The sequence below is a fragment of the Coregonus clupeaformis genome, chromosome 38, assembly GCF_020615455.1.
Source record: "Coregonus clupeaformis isolate EN_2021a chromosome 38, ASM2061545v1, whole genome shotgun sequence".
NCBI lineage: Eukaryota > Metazoa > Chordata > Actinopteri > Salmoniformes > Salmonidae > Coregonus > Coregonus clupeaformis.
In genome coordinates this window covers 3,141,891-3,160,708 of record NC_059229.1, presented here as the reverse complement: position 1 = coordinate 3,160,708, position 18,818 = coordinate 3,141,891, and the positions used below count along the sequence as shown (strand labels likewise).

The window sequence follows — 18,818 nt, the reverse complement described above, 5'->3', positions numbered from 1 at the left end:
ATCCTTCGCGTCAGACTCATTAAAAAAATATTTTCATCCAGTTCGAGGTGAGTAATCGCTCTTCTGATATCCAGAAGCTCTTTTCGGTCATAAGAGACCGTAGCATCAACATTATGTACAAAATAAGTTACAAACAATGTGAAAAAACACACAAAATATTACAATTGGGTAGGAGCCTGTAAAACGGCAGCCATCCCCTCCGGCGCCATTCTTTATAGGGATTTGCTGTCTGCTCCAGACAAAGTCAGATTTCCTTTCTTTCATTTTAAACCTTGGGATTTAGGATTAGACCGGCCAAATGAAGACAGTGAAAGCAGCAAAAAATGAATTATATTGATGTTTTGTAATATCATATTAAAGATGTTATTTCATATTAAGGAGGTAGAAACATCTGCTTTTCTCTGCACCTGCGATAACATCTGCAAATCTGTGTACGCAACCAATGAACTTGTATTTTTATGTTCTTTGTTTTTATTAAGGAAGAACAAGGAGAACATTAAAAGGAAACGTTGGAGTGTTTATTTGCACCTCTCCCCACAGGGAGCCCTCTCCTCCACCCCTTCCCCTCCATTCTGCCTCAAATTGGTATACTTTTTTTTTGTCACCAAGGCTCCTCGACAATCTGCTCTCTCATAGAAATTGAATAATTATATTTCTATGTCTGCTCCCGTGGTATCCACTCCTGAGTCCTGAGTGGTGACATGGAGCTTATGTCTGTGTCCCTCAGAAGGAGGGTCTGAGTCAGACCCTTAGGGTGTGGATACAGGATGTTGTTCCTTATAAAAGAGCTGTGTATATACACTACCAGTAATTTATGGTATACAGAAGATAGCCCTATTTGGTAAAAGACCAAGTCCATATTATGGCAAGAACAGCTCAAATAAGCAAAGAGAAATGACAGCCCATCATTACTTTAAGACATGAAGGTCAGTCAATATGAAAACATTCCAAGAACTTTGAAAGTTTCTTCAAGTGCAGTAACAAAAACCATCAAGCGCTATGATGAAACTGGCTCTCATGAGGAACACCACAAGAATGGAAGACCCAGAGTTACCTCTGCTGCAGAGGATAAGTTCATTAGAGTTACCAGCCTCAGAAATTGCAGCCCAAATAAATGCTTCACAGAGTTCAAGTAACAGCCACATCTCAACATCAACTGTTCAGAGGGCACTATGTGAATCAGGCCTTCATGGTCGAATTGCTGCAAAGAAACCACTACAAAAGGACACCAATAAGAAGAAGAGATTTGCTTGGTCCAAGAAACACAAGCAATGGACATTAGACCAGTGTAAATGTGTCCTGGAGATTTTTGGTTCCAACCGCTGTGTCTTTGTGAGACACGGTGTGGGTGAACAGATGATCTCTGCATGTGTATTTCCCACCGTAAAGCATGGAGAAGGAGGTGTTATGGTGTGGGGGTGCTTTGCTGGTGACACTGTCTGTGATTTATTTAGAATTCAAGGCACACTTAACCAGCGTGGCTACCACAGCATTCTGCAGCGATAAGCCATCCCATCTTGTTTGGGCTTAGTGGGACTATCATTTGTTTTTCAACAGGACAATGACCCAACACACCTCCAGGCTGTGTAAGGGCTATTTGACCAAGAAGGAGAGTGATGGAGTGCTGCATCAGATTACCTGGCCTCAACAATCCCCCGACCTCAACCAAATTTAGATGGTTAGGGACGAGTCGAACATCAGCGTGAAGGAAAAGCAGCCAACAAGTGCTCAGCATAAGCGAGAACTCTTTCAAGACTGTTGGAAAAGCATTCCAGGTGATGCTGGTTAATAGAATTTCAAGAGTGTGCAAAGCTGTCATCAAGGCAAAGGGTGGCTATTTGAAGAATCTCAAATATCAAATATATTTTCATTTGTTTAACACTTTTTTGGTTACTACATGATTCCATATGTGTTATTTCATAGATTTGATGTCTTCACTATTATTCTACAATGTAAAAATAAAGAAAAACCATTGAATGAGTAGATTTTCTAAAACTTTTGACCGGTAGTGTATATATGACCCACCGCCTCGATTTGGTCTAATTTAGCAAAATATGAAATGCTGTTTTTTACATTGGATAAAGGTAATGACTCAGTTCTACGAAAATGTTTATCATACACTGCAGTTGAGGAACAATGAGAAAGTAGTTCTGCTTTGAAGGTTGATAAACTTGCAACCCCTCTTTTGAGAAAATGGCCCTTGAATGTTTTGGTACACCTACTGGAGAACTCTTCTTGTCTTTGTATTTATTTGTATTTATTAAGGATCCCCACTCTTCCTGGGGCCCAGCAACATTAAGGCAGTTATATACAATTTAAAATATTACATAACATTACATTTCATAACAAGTTAAGTGTGTGCCCTCAGGCCTCTACTCTATTATCACATATCTACAATACAAAATCCATGTGTACGTGTGTGTAGCGTTCATGTCTTTATCGTGTGTCTGTGTATGTATGTGTCTCTTCATAGTACCCACTGTTCCATAAGGTGCATTTTTATCTGTTTTTTAAATCTGATTCTAGTGCTTGCATCAGTTACCTGATGTGGAATAGAGTTCCATGTAGCCATGTTTCTATTTAGTACTGTGCGCCTCCCATATTATGTTCTTGACTTGGGGATTGTAAAGGTACCTTTGGTGGCAAGTCTTGTGGGGTATGCATGGGTGTACGAGTTTAAACAGAGACCTTGGTGCATTCAGCATGTCAACACTTCTTACAAAAACAAGTAGTGATTAAGTAAATCTCTTCTCCACTTTGAGCCATGAGAAATGTACATGCATATTATTGTTAGCTCTCCGTGTACATTTAAGGGCCAGCCGTGCTGCCCTGTTCCAAGCCAGTTGTAATCTTCTGAGGTCCCTCTTTGTGGCACCTGACCACACGGCTGAACAGTAGTCCAGGTGTGACAAAACTAGAGCCTATAGGACCTGCCTTGTTGATAGTGTTGTTAAAAAGGCAGAGTGGCGCTTTATTATGGACAGACTTCTTCCCATTTTAGCTAATGTTGTATCAACATGTTTTTGACCATGACAGTTTACAATCCATGGTTACTCCAAGCAGTTTAGTCACCTCAACTTGCTCAATTTCCACATTATTTATTACAAGATTTAGTTGAGGTTTAGGGTTTAGTGAATGATTTGTCCCAAATACAATGCTTTTAGTTTTTGAAATATTTAGGACTAACTTTTTCCTTGCCACCCATTCTGAAACTAACTGCAGCTCCTTAATTGTTGCAGTGATTTAACTCACTGTAGTAGCTGACGTGTATACTGTTAAGTCAACTGCATACATAGACACTCTGGCTTTCCTCAAAGCCAGTGGCATGTCATTAGTAAAGATTTTAAGAAGTAAAGGGCCTAGACAGCTGCCCTGGGGAATTCCTGATTCTACCAGGATTATGTTGGAGAGGCTTCCACACCTATTCAGCATCGTCCACACCCTCTTAAGTTTTAGCCCCACCCATCTCTTTAAGGATTCACATGTGAGGCCATGTGCTAAACATAGTGAGTAAGGTAGTGTAGTAAGCAACCAAAGATGTCAAGACTAAAAGTGATGAAAGTAGTAGCCTACAAAAAAGAACAAATCCAGGTAAAAATACTCTTACCTAGTCCTTGGCCTATATCCTAATCTGACTTTGGTGCAGGTCATGTTGTTCTTCACATTACCGTCTTTGGTAAACACACACTATATCAAATAATATCTAAGTTTATTTGTCACATGCACAGGATACAGAAGGTGTAAACGGTACAGTGAAATGGATACTTGCATATTTGCATAGTAGCAATATCAAAAATAGAAAGTGTCCAGATAAAAGTATTGTGCCAGCAAGCATGTTTGTCATTTATCAGGCACAGAGTTTCTAAACCATACTTTTCTTTTTTTGAATCATTCATGTGCGTGGTCTAACTCAACTGGCTAGTTTGCCTGTCTGTAAAGAGAAGGGCGGGCTTTACGTTGATTATGCTGCTCTGATTGGATAGAGTGACGCTGTATTTCTCCTACCACTCGCTTCATAATTTCACACGATCACTTTTCCTTGCATGTTTTCGGTCTGATCATTTAGATTGCATCTGCCTGCTACTATGATAAATCACATGGCAAGGATGTTTGCAATCAAGCTATCAATGTGCATAATATCTAACAAGTGGGGAAAGGGTAGGGAAAAAGATTAAACGCTAATGCGCATTCTGAATGAGTGACAGCCACCTTGGCTGCCCGCTGCAAATTGAGGACACACCCACCCCTCCGCGCTCTGCTCCTAATCTGCAGCTTTTTGCAGTGAGATATTTTCATCATCATCTATTTAGGCATATTAAAACACTTCCATTTTTTCCGATCACGAGTATCGTCCGATCCGACTATCAACTGTCAATTTATGGATACGATTACGAATACGAGTATGGCCATGTCGGCATACCCCTACCAGACACACTTGTCTAAATTGATGGGTCATGTGAAAGAAATTGCTATAACTACTCCCAACTTCTAGCTAAGTGGATGAGTCACTGTTGTCTAAACATGTACACATGTTCATGAAATACAATAGATGTCCATGAAATGCTGTAGTATGAATCTGCAGGTAACTAAAGCTAGCTAGCTAACATTAGGCTATAATTAGCAATGCAAATAGTTTTCTGAGATACGAATAATATTACTACACATCATACACGTAACGTTAGTAAGCGAGCCAGCAAGCTAACGTTTGCCACCTAGCTAACAGTATGCTTTAACTTGCAATGAAAATCATTTTGACAAAATTAGAAACGTATAATATCTGAAAATGTAGCTATACTCTTACCCATATACATGGATGAACGCTTCACAGCAGCGTGTCTTTTCCGTTTGGTTTGTAGCTAGCTACAGCTCGTTTGGCCCATTTGTTGTGTCAAGTCACTCCGGTTCACACTGACCGTGTGCAGAAAGTAGTCCATCCTTCCCACTGATCTTTGTCAGTAGCGCCTGCTAAATTCTGGGCAGCAATGTTGTTGAGAGCAGTAGCAACACTTTTGCAGTTCTCCATGGCTAACGTTATATCTTTCAAAAAAGCTGCGGTAGTAAGGATTATCTACACATACTGATCAGCTCATGTTATAGACAGAAGCTTGCTACATGGCAGACCAACTCATCACTCGGCATGTCCAGCCCATTCATTATCTCAGCCAATCATGACTAGCGGGAACGTTCCTGTCTTTTTCCATGGCTAAACCAACTAGGCTCATAATTTAACCATTTATTTCGTATTTACAGATGGCAAACAAGTGTCGTGACGTGACTTACTTTAATGTATGACTGTTATTTATCGAATCACCTAACTATGTTTAATTGTCACTCGATTAAATTAATAATGTAACAATTAACTCATTAGGAATTTGGGGCACCATGGAGGAAGTTGTTTAACGAGTTACCATTTCCCGAATTAAACTCTTATATATATATATATATATATCGATAACAGTCACTTATTAAATAATTACCTCTTATCAGTCTCATTCTGAACGTCGCTAAATCCTTGAACCTGCAAGAACCCTAACCTTATTGATGAATCAGCAATTCACAAATTGGCTTAATTATTCATTTACTAACTAACTAAATGATAACACAAAACAAACACACACACACACATAGGTTATTGAGTACTAACGTAATACAATGAAAACTAACAACTAACAATAGCATGAATGCTTGGGTAGAAGGATGGTCAGAGTGGAAGGGAGAGACAGAGTTTCAAACTATCGTGTTTACTTTGGAAACTACGCTCACGGAAATCATAATACTTATGCACCCTAATAACGCTCATTCGGATTAGAAATGCAACATGCATTTACAAGTAGCTGGCCTCGATAGTTGAGTTGATGATGTAGGACTCTGGTTTGCCTACCACAGATCCCAATGTCCTTGTTAGAGTTTCTGGTTGTAGTAGTGGTTAGAATGGATACTTCAGATGTGCATGTGGTTGTCTGAGAGAGATTGTCCTCTCCTCCCGTGTCTGTAGTGAAAGTTCTCTAGACGACTATACATGCCAGCTGCAGACTGAGATGATAAGGTCTAGTGCATTGTCTTCTTCTTCACCTCGTGTAGAGGTTGAGAGTTTCAGAGTTTCACCATTTTGCCATATTCAGCTCGCGCTGCATGTTGACTGGTCTGTAGAGTTTCAACCATTTTAAGCCGTGGGGCTTCCTTGTCTTCTTGGTCTAACCATTTTAAGCCGTGTAGCTTCAGCTTCACGCTTCCTGGTCTAATAGAAATACAACCATTTGCAACATCCGGCTTATACCGTAATCTGCTTGGTCTTCCTTTGGGAATGGAGTTGTAGTTTGAAACAATTTTGTAACGTTTAGCTCACGCTTCACGTCTGCTGGTCTGAGGTGAATTTCGTCACAAGGCTTTTTATGCACTCAGGGTAAAAGGGGCGTTCCATCATGTTTGTGCTCATCTGGGCGTGGCCACTGACTGAGAACAAATCAAAATGGAAAACAATAATCTCATCTAGAAAGCTAAAAGCACATTGTTATCTTCACAAAAGTATTATTATACTTAATCATTCGTTATATACAACAATTAGATGCAAACCTCATAACTGGGAAGTGTACCCCCCCAGAGATACAGTTATGTTGTTCCACCGTCTTTAATGACATCACAACATAGTAACGAATTTGACATGATTGTTCTTTAAGTCCCCACCAACCATTTCCCACATTCTTTTAAGTAGGAATATTGTTTCATTATCCACTTTTGGATGTTGGAGTCTTGGCGGGAAGACTTCCTTTGTTAACAAAGGGGTCCTTTTCCCAATACTTCATGGCAAGGAAGAGAAAGTCTCCACGGTATTTACGAACTGGTCATAAAACTAGCCCCCAGGAAAGGGGGTGTTCAAACCTTTGCCTGGCTGGCATGTTTGATCCTCAACCCATGAGGGCAAGTCATGACATAAGTTTGTTATTATGGCACATGAAAGTTCAAGTATTGATTAAAGAGGTTACTTAGCAGTCAAGCAAAGCAAAGTTTATCCATTAATAAAAGAAACATTGAAAGGTGAGAAGAAGCAACAACCTGAGGGAACTGATGACTCGGGCAGGAAAAGGAGCTGGCATTTAGGGTCTCATTAGTGACATCGGCATTTCTGAGCCAGGGCATCTGTGCTCCTTTTAATGCTTCCCTGTCTTTGTTTCCATCTGCAGTGAAACCTCTGTGGTCAATCAGATAGGATTCCCAGGTAAATAAGGTTGTGTCCCAAATCGCACCCTATTCCCTTTATTGTACACTACTTATGACCAGAGCACTAAGTAGTGCACTATTTAGGGAATAAGGTGCCATTTGGGAAGCACCTATGACTTGTTTTCAGCTCACTGTAGTCCCAAATGGCACCCTATTCCCTTTATAGTGCATTACCTTTGACCAGGGAACATAGGACTCCAGTCAAAGGGAGTGCACTATATAGGGAATAGGGTGCCATTTGGGACTCAGATTAAGACTTGTGTTTAGGTCGCTGTAGTTGCTTCTGTCATTTAAATTTTTTTCATTTATTTGTTGTTATTTAGCAGACGCGACTTACAGTAGTGAGTGCATACATGTTTTGTACTTTTTCATACTGGTCCGCCGTGGGAATCGACCCTGGTGTTATAAGCACCATGCTCTACCAACTGAGCCACATGGGATCATACTGAGCCACACAGGATCAACACTAATGGAAGACCCCAAGCTTCTGGCTCCAACAGATGAATCCTCAAGCTTTATTTCTGATTGTGGTTAAACACAATTACAGTACTGGCACTTTTGGGAAACAGAAGGTAGTGTTTTTAGGGGTCGTTTCCCGGACACAGATTAAGTCCTGGACTAAAAAGCATTTTCGATGGAGATTTCCCAGGACTAGGCTTAATCTGTCTCTGGGAAACCGTGCCAATATATCTAGCATGTAAAACCATTTAGACAGCTTGGTTTTTTGATTGCAAAACAAACTCCAATGACCTTAAATAGATCAGAAGTGGGATGGCGGCTTGAGGCCATCAGAACACACGGCTGGACGTGTGAATGGCCTTGAAAGAAAGACGAAGCAGGGGGATGTGCCTTCCCGTTCAGTGGGGGCAGTGTAGCTATCCTTGCCAAATGAGCAACGTTACAATTCTTACCAAGTGGGTTAACCCTATTGGTGCGATGTGTAGGGTGTTTGCCTTTCACGCCGGAGACCCAGGTTTGCTTCCCACTTCTTCCGTTCGCTACAGGTTTGAATCTAACAGTAGCTATTTGATTGCAAAACAAACTCCAATTACCTTGCATTTCAGTAATGTAGTGAGTAGCCTGGAGAGGAGTGAGAGGGGAGTATGGAAAATAATTAGGCAAATGTACCAAGGCCATTTATTTTGAGATGTTATTCATTATCAAGCCAACTCATTTTCAGTGAAGTTACTTTTGGCACCCTGCATATGTACTGTTTTACAGGTCAGTCAGTCTAGTGAATGAACAGGATATGGTGATGATGCACAATCACTGCTGTATAAAGGTTTAAACATCACAGATCAGTAGAGTAAATGGTGTTATGCTGCTTTGACTACACAGGAAGTCATGATAACGGTAATTCACTCCTGTTGAAGGATTCATTCTCTAGTCCAGTGATTCCCAACTTCAGTCCTCGAGTACCCCCAAAAGCACACATTTTTGTTGTTGCCATGGACCAACTCATTGATTCAACTCATTGAGGGCTTGATGATTAGCTGACAAGTTGAATCAGGTGTGCTTGCCCGGGTCTACAACAAAAATGTGTGCTGTTGGGAGTACTCGGGGACTGGATTTGGGAAACACTGCTCTAGTCCAAACCATTCTTGTGCCAATGAGTATACAGCAGTCAAGTCACACACAAGAAGTACCATACCATATTTATTTAGGTTGCTCTAAGATGCCCTTGTCGTCAGCCTTACAGATCTCTGCCTGTTTTTGCCGCTGTTTTTATTTTAGAGTGGGGTTGTGGTCCAGTCATTGCCTTATTGATTTTACTGTGACAGCCAGGGTCAGATGAGGAGCAGGTGAAGGGTTGCTGTGTTATTATTGGGATAGGTTAGATGATGGAGGGAAGGTGGCGCCTCTCAGGTTTCTTCCTAAATTACCTATATAGTGCACTACAGAATAGGGTGCCATTTGGGAAGCAGACCCAGTCAGACTACTCACTCCCTCCCAGGTTAGAGACAACATGATGTGTAAGCAGCTTCTACAATGACCTGTCATGTCAGTCTCCCTCATCACCTGGCAACAGGCTGACAAGATCTTGATTAAGGACTGAGACTTACCATGTCCTCAACCTTTCCCCAAATCAGATGGGCTTCCGATACGTTGTCATAAATTGATAACATGTTAAAATGATCTACTAGTTCTTTAAGAAATACTGTAGTTGATGTATTCCTCACTATTTTGTTTCTCCCTAGAACTGCTTCTACAAGTTGTGTAGGTAACACTTTATAATAAGGTTCAGCAATAAAACATTTATAAGGCATTTACAGTTTTCGAATGTATTAATCATTACTCCAGCATTTGTAAATGCTAGTATGCCAGTTATTCACACATTTATAAACAACTTTTAAAGTATGTATTAATGGTTCATAAGATAATTCTTAAGATGTTTAATTTAGGTCCTTATAAACCATTTACTAATAATTAAGAATTTTTGCAGGGACTCATGTAAAGTGAAGGCTATTTATACTTTATAAATACTTTAAAAGTAGATTTTTCCCCCAATAGTTTTATGAATATTGCTAACAACAGAATAAACAAATGTGGAAATTACATACCTACAGTAGATCATATTTTCTTTCTAATGATTTCTACTTTATTTCTCAACTCCTAATATTGAGCAAATTACACCTATTAGAGCCAATTACACACACTGGAGTATCTGACATACAGTTGAAGTCGGAAGTTTACATACACCTTAGCCAAATACATTTAAACTCAGTTTTTCACAATTCCTGACATTTAATCCTAGTAAAAATTCCCTATCTTATGTCAGTTAGGATCACCACTTTATTTTAAGAATGCGAATTGTCAGAATAATAGTAGAGAGAATTCTTTATTTCAGCTTTTATTTATTTCATCACATTCCCAGTGGTTCAGAAGTTTACATACACTCAATTAGTATTTGGTACCATTGCCTTTAAATTGTTTAACTTGGGTCAAATGTTTCAGGTAGCCTTCCACAATCTTCCCACAATACGTTGGGTGAATTTTGGCCCATTCCTCCTGACAGAACTGGTGTAACTGAGTCAGGTTAGTAGGCCTCCTTGCTCGCACACGCTTTTTCAGTTCTGCCCACAAATGTTCTATAGGATTGAGGTCAGGGCTTTGTGATGGCCACTCCAATACCTTGACTTTGTTGTCCTTAAGCCATTTTGCAACAACTTTGGAAGTATGCTTGGGGTCATTGTCCATTTGGAAGACCCATTTGCGACCAAGCTTTAACTTCCTGACGGATGTCTTGAGATGTTGCTCCAATATATCCACAGAATTTTCCTTCCTCATGATGCCATCTATTTTGTGAAGTGCACCAGTCCCTCCTGCAGCAAAGCACCCCCACAGCATGATGCTGCAACCCCCGTGCTTCACGGTTGGGATGGTGTTCTTTGGCTTGCAAGCAGCCCCCTTTTTCCTCCAAACATAACAATGGTCATTATGGCCAAACAGTTCTATTTTTGTTTCATCAGACCAGAGGACATTTCTCCAAAAAGTACGATCTTTGTCCCCATGTGCAGTTGCAAGCCGTAGTCTAGCTTTTTTATGGCGGTTTTGGAGCAGCGGCTTCTTCCTTGCGTAGCGGCCTTTCAGGTTATGTCGATGTAGGACTCGTTTTACTGTGGATATAGATACTTTTGTACCTGTTTCCTCCAGCACATTCACAAGGTCCTTTGCTGTTGTTCTGGGATTGATTTGCACTTTCCGCACCAAAGTACGTTCATCTCTAGGAGACAGAACACGTCTCCTTCCTGAGCCGTATGACGGCTGCGTGGTCCCATGGTGTTTATACTTGCGTACTATTGTTTGTACAGATGAACGTTGTACCTTCAGGCGTTTGGAAATTGCTCCCAAGGATGAACCAGACTTGTGGAGGTCTACAGTTTTTTTTTCTCTGAGGTCTTGGCTGATTTCTTTTGATTTTCCCATGATGTCAAGCAAACAGGCACTGTGTTTGAAGGTAGGCCTTGAAATACATCCACAGGTACACCTCCAATTGACTCAAATGATGTCAATTAGCCTATCAGAAGCTTCTAAAGCCATGACATCCTTTTCTGGAATTTTCCAAGCTGTTTAAAGGCACAGTCAACTTAGTGTATGTAAACGTCTGACCCACTGGAATTGTGATACAGTGAATTCTAAGTGAAATAATCTGTCTGTAAACAATTGTTGGAAAAATGACTTGTGTCATGCGCAAAGTAGATGTCCTAACCGACTTGCCAAAACTATAGTTTGTTAACAAGAAATGTGTGGAGTGGTTGAAAAACGAGTTTTAATGACTCCAACCTATATCAATAGTTAAAGAACAAGCACCCAATACATATAAATAGCCCTCATTTTAGATAAGGCCCTGCAAAAGTACTTTTTACTAATGATTAGGAAATGGTTTATAAGGATCTATATTAAACATCTAATTAATTATCTTATGAATCACTAATACACTGAACAAAAATATAAACGCAACATGTGAAGTGTTGGTTTGATGAGCTGAAATAAAAGATCCCAGAAATGTTCCATATGCACAAAAAGCTTATGTCTCTCAAATTTGTTTACATCCCTATTAGTGAGCCTTTCTCCTGCCAAGATAATCCATTCACCTGACAGGTGTGGCATATCAAGAAGCTGATTTAACAGCATGATCATTATACAGGTGCCCCTTGTGCTGGGGACAATAAAAGGCCACTCTAAAATGTGGAGTTATGTCACACAACACAATGCCACAGATGTCTCAAGTTTTGAGGGAACGTGCAATTGGCATGCTGACTGCAGGAATGTCCACCAGAGCTGTTGCCAGATAATTTAATGTTCATTTCTCTACCATAAGCCGCCTCCAACATCGTTTTAGAGAATTTGGCAGTACGTTCATCCGGCCTTACACCGCAGACCACGTGTATGGCGCAGTGGAGGCTCCTCATAGGAGGAAGGGGAGGACCAACATTCTCAGTGAAATTTAAATTAGTAAACATTTAAAAAGTTGTCCTTTTTAGATAAAAGTATACTAAATATATTCACGTCACCAAATAATTGATTAAAACACACTGTTTTGAAATGAAGGTCTACAGTAGCCTCAACAGCACTCTGTAGGGTAGCACCATAGTGTAGCCGGAGGACAGCTAGCTTCCATCCTCCTCTGGGTACATGTATGTAACTCAGTAAAATCTTTGATATTGTTGCATGTTGCGTTTATATTTTTGTTCAGTATACATCATTTAAAAGCTGTTTTAAGTGTGTGAATAACTTGCTTACTAACGTTTACATATGTGGGAGTAATTACTAAATGGTGAGCAAACTGTTTGTAAATGCCTTACAAATGGTTTATTACTGAATATTATAAAATGTTACCGTTGTGTACTCTAATATAATTTCTTATGTTTGCACATCGTTGCAGACTGTAAATTATGGCCAAAGTTGTTATTGACAACTTTCGTTGTCATTCTATTTACACAAACAAGACTTCTGAAAGCCTAATTGGCTGATGTCACGTAGTGTGGGGTGACAGAAAAGTGGGAGGAAAGTGAGCTGTAGCTTTGAGGATTGTTGACGTCCTAAGTGTGTGGAACTGTCACCAACCGCCAACTATCAATCACATACAGGCCCGTTTATGATACAAATTCTCAATAGATGTCAAGTGAGCATGGAATTTGGAGGGGAGAACTGTCTACCAGTACAACTTGTTGGCAAAGAGATTCACATGTGAAACACCGGATGTATGAGGACGTCACTGATCAGACCTTTAATACAATAATTGCACAAGGTTGTGTATGAAGAGAACAACGTCATGGTATACATTGTGATTCAAAATGGGACTCAATCTTTGTCTTTCTCAATTTCTCTTTTACTCTCTTTCTATCTCTGTCTCTCTCTCTGTCACTCACTCTTTATTTTTCTCTCTCTTTCTTTCTCTCGCCATCTCTCTTCCTCCCTCCACTGTTGGAGGAATAATGAAGGCAGCCTGATGCGTTCTGAAAAACTGGTTGCATGTCCTGTTTCCATGTCCTGGTTCCATGTCCTCTCCTGATTAGAATACTTTGATTCTCTGTCCCCATTTATTAAGATTGTTTTTCTGTCCTCAGTTAATAGACAATTGATTTGGAATGTTGTGTACGTGATTTATGGATGATGATTATGCACAATTTGATTAAAAGGAACCATAATATTCTCTGGTTTTGTTTGAGGGAGCCATTTTACTTTCTTTTTTTCTTACTGAGTCGAGATTCACTGGGCTCTAAAAGCTATAATGGGAGAGAGACCTGAAGGGATGAGACCTTACATCAGAAACTAACTTCAACACTCAATGGCAGATGTAGAACTGCATATCTTTAGGTTACGGATAAGGGTTAGGGATAATGGAAAGTTAGTTGAAATGTCTACATCTACAAACCATCTATTTGGGACTAGTAAAGTGTTACCATATCTCTTTCTCCAGGTGAACTTGGGGAGCCATCAGTACCTGTTCACGGTGGACTTGAACCCATCTGAGATGCCCAGTTTCTGCCTGCGTCACGATGTGGACGCCCTGCTGTGGCAGCCCCGTCCTGACCAGCCCAGCGAAATGTGGGAACACATCGCCACCTTCAACGCCCTCGGTACGTGTAGAACCTTTTTAGGTTAATAATTACTAGTACTGGCAGTTCTGTCAACACCTCAGACAAACCTCTTAAAACGCTAAGTCAGGGAAACAAATTTGTTTTCAGGTGGCATCTTTGTGCTAGGCATTGCCTCAGTATGAGTCTATGTAACTTGCTGAAAATGTCGACAAAACAACCATTGAAATCGGCATTAACGTCAAGATTTGTTTAGGAGCAATAGTTGCTGGATGTGTCAGGAGTGATTGCAGGATGCCATTATTGCAATGTCCTCTTTGTGTGAAGAGGAGTTAGTGTAGATGGAGACCATTAAACTACTCGAGAAATGGCATATAGTAATTCAAATCAAATTTTATTGGTCACATACACATATTTAGCAGATGTTATTGCGGTTGTAGCGAAATGCTTGTGTTCCTATTTCCAACAGTGCAGTAGTATCTAACAATTCCCAACAATACACACAAATCTAAAAGTAAAAATAATGGAATTAAGAAATATATAAATATTAGGATGAGCAATGTCAGAGTGGCGTTGACTAAAATACAGTAGAATAGAAGTATATACATATGAAATGAGTAAAGCAGTATGTAAACATTATTAAAGTGACCAGAGATTCCATGTCTATGTATATGGGGCAGCAGCCTCTAAGGTGCAGAGTTGAGTAACCGGGTGTTAGCCGGCTAGTGATGGCTATTTAATGGTCTGATGGCCTTGAGATAAAAGCTGTTTTTCAGTCTCTCGGTCCCAGCTTTGCTGCACCTGTACTGACCTCGCCTTCTGGATGGTAGCGGGGTGAACAGGCCGTGGCTCGGGTGGTTGATGTCCTTGATGATCTTTTTGGCCTTCCTGTGACACCGGGTACTGTGGATGTCCCCGGTGATTCGTTAGGCTGACCGCACCACCCTCTGGAGAGCCCTGCGGTTGCGGGCGGTGAAGTTGCCGTACCAGGCGGTGGTACAACCCGACAGGATGCTCTCAATTGTGCATCTGTAAAAGTTTGTGAGGGTCTTAGGGGCCAAGACGAATTTCTTCAGCCTCCTGAGGTTGAACAGGCTCTGTTGCGCCTTCTTCACCACGCTGTCTGTGTGGGTGGACTATTTCAGATTGTCAGTGATGTGTACGCCATGGATCTTTAAGCTTTTCATCTTCCCCACTGCGGTCCCTTTGATGTGGATAGGGGGGTGCACCCTCTGCTGTTTCCTGAAGTCCACGATCAGCTTCTTCGTTTTGTTGACGTTGAGGGGGAGGTTATTTTCCTGGCACCACTCCGCCAGGGCGCTCACCTCCTCCCTGTAGGCTGTCTCGTCATTGTTGGTAGTCAGGCATACTACTGTTGTGCCAGCTGCAAACTTGATGATTGAGTTGGAGGCCACACAGTCATGGGTGAACATGGACTACAGGAGGGGACTTGTGGGGCACCTGTGTTGAGGATCAGCGAGGTGGAGGTGTTGTTTCCTTCCTTCACCACCTGGGGGCGGCCCGTCAGGAAGTCCAGGACCCAGTTGCACAGGGCGGGGTTCAGACCCAGGGCCTCAAGCTTAATGATGAGCTTTGAGGGTACTATGGTGTTGAAGGCTGACCTATAGTCAATGAACAGCATTCTTACATAGGTATTCCTCTTGTCCAGATAGGGCAGTGTGTAGTGCGATGGCGATTGCATTGTCTGTGGATCTATTGGGGCTGTATGCAAATCGAAGTGGGTCTAGGGTGACAGGTAAGGTAGAGGTGATAAGATCCTTAACTAGCCTCTCAAAGCACTTCATGATGACAGAAGTGAGTGCTACGGGGCGATAGTCATTTAGTTCAGTTACCTTTGCTTTCTTGGGTACAGGAACAATGGTTGACATCTTGAAGCAAGTGGGGACAGCAGACTGGGATAGGGAGAGATTGAATATGTCCGTAAACACTCCAGCCAGCTGGTCTGCGCATGCTCTGAGGACGCGGCTAGGGATGCCATCTGGGCCGGCAGCCTTGCGAGGGTAAACACGCTTAAATGTCTTACTCATGTCGGCCACGGAGAACGAGAGCCCACAGTTCATGGGAGCGGTCCGCGCCGGTGTTAATGTGTTATACTCAAAGCGTGCGAAGAAGGTGTATAGCTTGTCCGGAAGCAAGACGTCAGTGTCCGCGACATGGTTGGTTTTCCCTTTGTAATCCGTGATTGTCTGTAGACCCTGCCACATACGTCTCGAGTATGAGCCGTTTAATTGCGACTCCACTTTGTCTGTGTACTGACGTTTTGCCTGTTTGGTTGCTTTACGGAGGGAATAACTACACTGTTTGTATTTTACCATATTCCCAGTCACCTTACCATGGTTAAATGCGGTGGTTTGCGCTTTCAGTAAATGCGGTGGTTCGCGAGTACTACAGTAAATGTGTTGGTAGAACTTCAGTAGCGTTTTCCTCAAATTTGCTTTGTTAAAACCCCAGCTATAATAAATGCGGCCTCAGGATATGCGGTTTACACTTTTCACAAAGTCCAGTGTAGTTCCTTGAGGGATGTTGTGGTATCGGCTTGAGGAGGAATATACACGGCTGTGACTATAACCGAAGAGAATTCTCTTGGGAGGTAATACGGTCTGCATTTGATTGTGAGGTATTCTAGGTCGGGTGAACAAAAGGACTTGAGTTTCTGTATGTTATCACAATCACACCATGAGTAGTTAATCATGAAACATACACCACCGTCTTTCTTCTTCCCGGAGAGTTCTTTATTCCCGTCTGCGTAATGTACTGAGAACCCAGCTGGCTGTATGGACGGGGACAATATATCTGGAGAGAGCCATGATTCTGTGAAACAGAGTATGTTACAGTCCCTGAAAGGAGATCCTCGCCCTGAGCTCGTCTACTTTATTGTCCAGAGACTGAACATTAGCGAGTAATATACTCGGAAGCGGTGGATGGTGTGCACGCCTCCTGAGTCGGACTAGAAGTCCGCTCCGAATACCTCTTCTCTGCCGGCGGTGTCTTGGAGCAGCCTCTGGGATAAGTTCAATTGCCCTGGGGGGTACGAACAAGGATCCAATTCGGGATAGTCATATTCCTGGTCGTAATGCTGGTGAGTTAGCGCTGCACTGATATCCAGAAGTTATTTCCGGCTGTATGTAATAACACAAAAAGACGTTCTGGGCTAATAATGTAAGAAATAACACACAAAAAAACAAAATACTGCAAAGTTGCTTAGGAGCTAGAAGCAGAGCTGCCATGTCTGTCAGCGCCATCTTGAGCTAGTTCAATGCTAGTTCACGTGTGGCTGGTGTTTGTCACAACAAGCCCTGTATTTCTCAGTGTCTTTGGGGATGAGTAGAAGGTACTCAACCAACATGACACGAGGTGCAACCAAAAATTTTTGCATTTCCTTTCAACTTACTCATTGTCTTTCTCATTTTTCGGATCTCCTAGGCTACGTCCAGGCGTCGAAACGTGACAAGAAATTTGCCACCTGCCCCCCAAACTTCTCCTACGCCGCTCTGGGGGAGTGTCTTCGCCGGGTGTTCATCTACCGGCAGCCGTCGCCAGTGGACACAGTCCTGTTCAACAGGATGCAGGGTCGTCAGGTGGGCCAGGTCGCTAAGCAACAGGTGGCCAGCCTGGAGTCAAACAATATTGTCCTAGGCTTCAGAGCCACCAATGAGAGACTGTTCGTCCTGACCTCTAACAACCTGTTTGTTCTGAAGATCAACAATTAGATCTGGGACTACTTTTATGGCCAGTTTTCCAGCACTAAACTTAATCTGTGTCCGGGAAACCGCCCCATAGAATGTTTCCATCCACCATTCACACTGTCTACCCCTGAGACAGAGCTATACCATTCGACAAATTAAAAGGAGTTTATCTAGAACCTACAGTAAGTGTAATTTAATTTGTGGTAGGGGTTTGATGTGTGTCTACACTTTCAAATATCTGTCCTCATATTTTTTTATGTTATTCTGTGAATATCCTACTGGTGTTAACACTGTATAGGAGCTCAAATGTAGTATGATTCATGTTCTCACAGTAAATTATGCCCTCAGAAACCTTGACCAATAGAAGCAGAATGTGATGAAAATATTCCAATAAAACCAAAAAAAATTTGTTGTAAAAAATAGGCCCATGTGTTATTTCCTTTCAATTTGTGTCCAATTAAGACCTAGTCAACCAGCTGAGGGGAGTTGATAACTAATCAATTACCTTAATTGATCAATCAAGAACAAGGAAGGAGCGGGCTTGTGGGAAGCCTTGTGATGTCAGAGGCTGAGTCCCAAATGGCACCCTATTTATTCCCTTTATAGTGCACTACTTTTGACCAGGCCCAGTAGGCACGTATCCAGAGCCTCTGAGCTCAGACTTCCTGTATCAGATGTAAAAGCACTGAAAGACCCCCCTCCTTTTGACCTATTGTCTAATCAGCTCATGCCCAAAATGTGTCATCATATCCACCTGTGCTTTTCTATTCACTCCTTTCCTATTTTGAATGCCTGGGTAAGAGAAAGTTAAATTGAGAAAGTATTGCTTGCATAATGCAGTAATGCTGCTCAAAAAAATAAAGGGAACACTAAAATAACACATCCTAGATCTGAATGAATGAAATAATCTTATTAAATACTTTTTTCTTTACATAGTTGAATGTGCTGACAACAAAATCACACACAAATTATAAATGGAAATCAAATGTATCAACCCATGGAGGTCTGGATTTGGAGTCACACTCAAAATTAAAGTGGAAAACCACACTACAGGCTGATCCTTAAAACAAGTCAAAATGAGGCTCAGTAGTGTGTGTGGCCTCCACGTGCCTGTATGACCTCCCTACAACGCCTGGGCATGCTCCTGATGAGGTGGCGGATGGTCTCCTGAGGGATCTCCTCCCAGACCTGGACTAAAGCATCCGCCAACTCCTGGACAGTCTGGTGCAACGTGGCGTTGGTGGATGGAGCGAGACATGATGTCCCAGATGTGCTCAATTGGATTCAGGTCTGGGGAGTCAATGCCTTCCTCTTGCAGGAACTGCTGACACACTCCAGCCACATGAGGTCT

At 41.8% G+C, this 18,818-nt stretch overlaps 1 protein-coding gene across 1 annotated transcript in view; it reads left to right on the top strand.

Moving 5' to 3' along the window:
• nudcd1 (NudC domain containing 1) overlaps positions 1–17,891 on the top strand; it is a 66,303-nt gene extending 48,412 nt beyond the window's left edge. Inside the window, exons 9-10 of the mRNA XM_041867220.2 lie at positions 13,643–13,802; positions 17,205–17,891. Of these exons, the coding sequence (XP_041723154.1) occupies positions 13,643–13,802; positions 17,205–17,491 (447 nt within the window). The 3' untranslated portion in view covers positions 17,492–17,891. The remainder of the gene's footprint in view (positions 1–13,642; positions 13,803–17,204) is intronic.
• Positions 17,892–18,818: the final 927 nt, after the last annotated feature.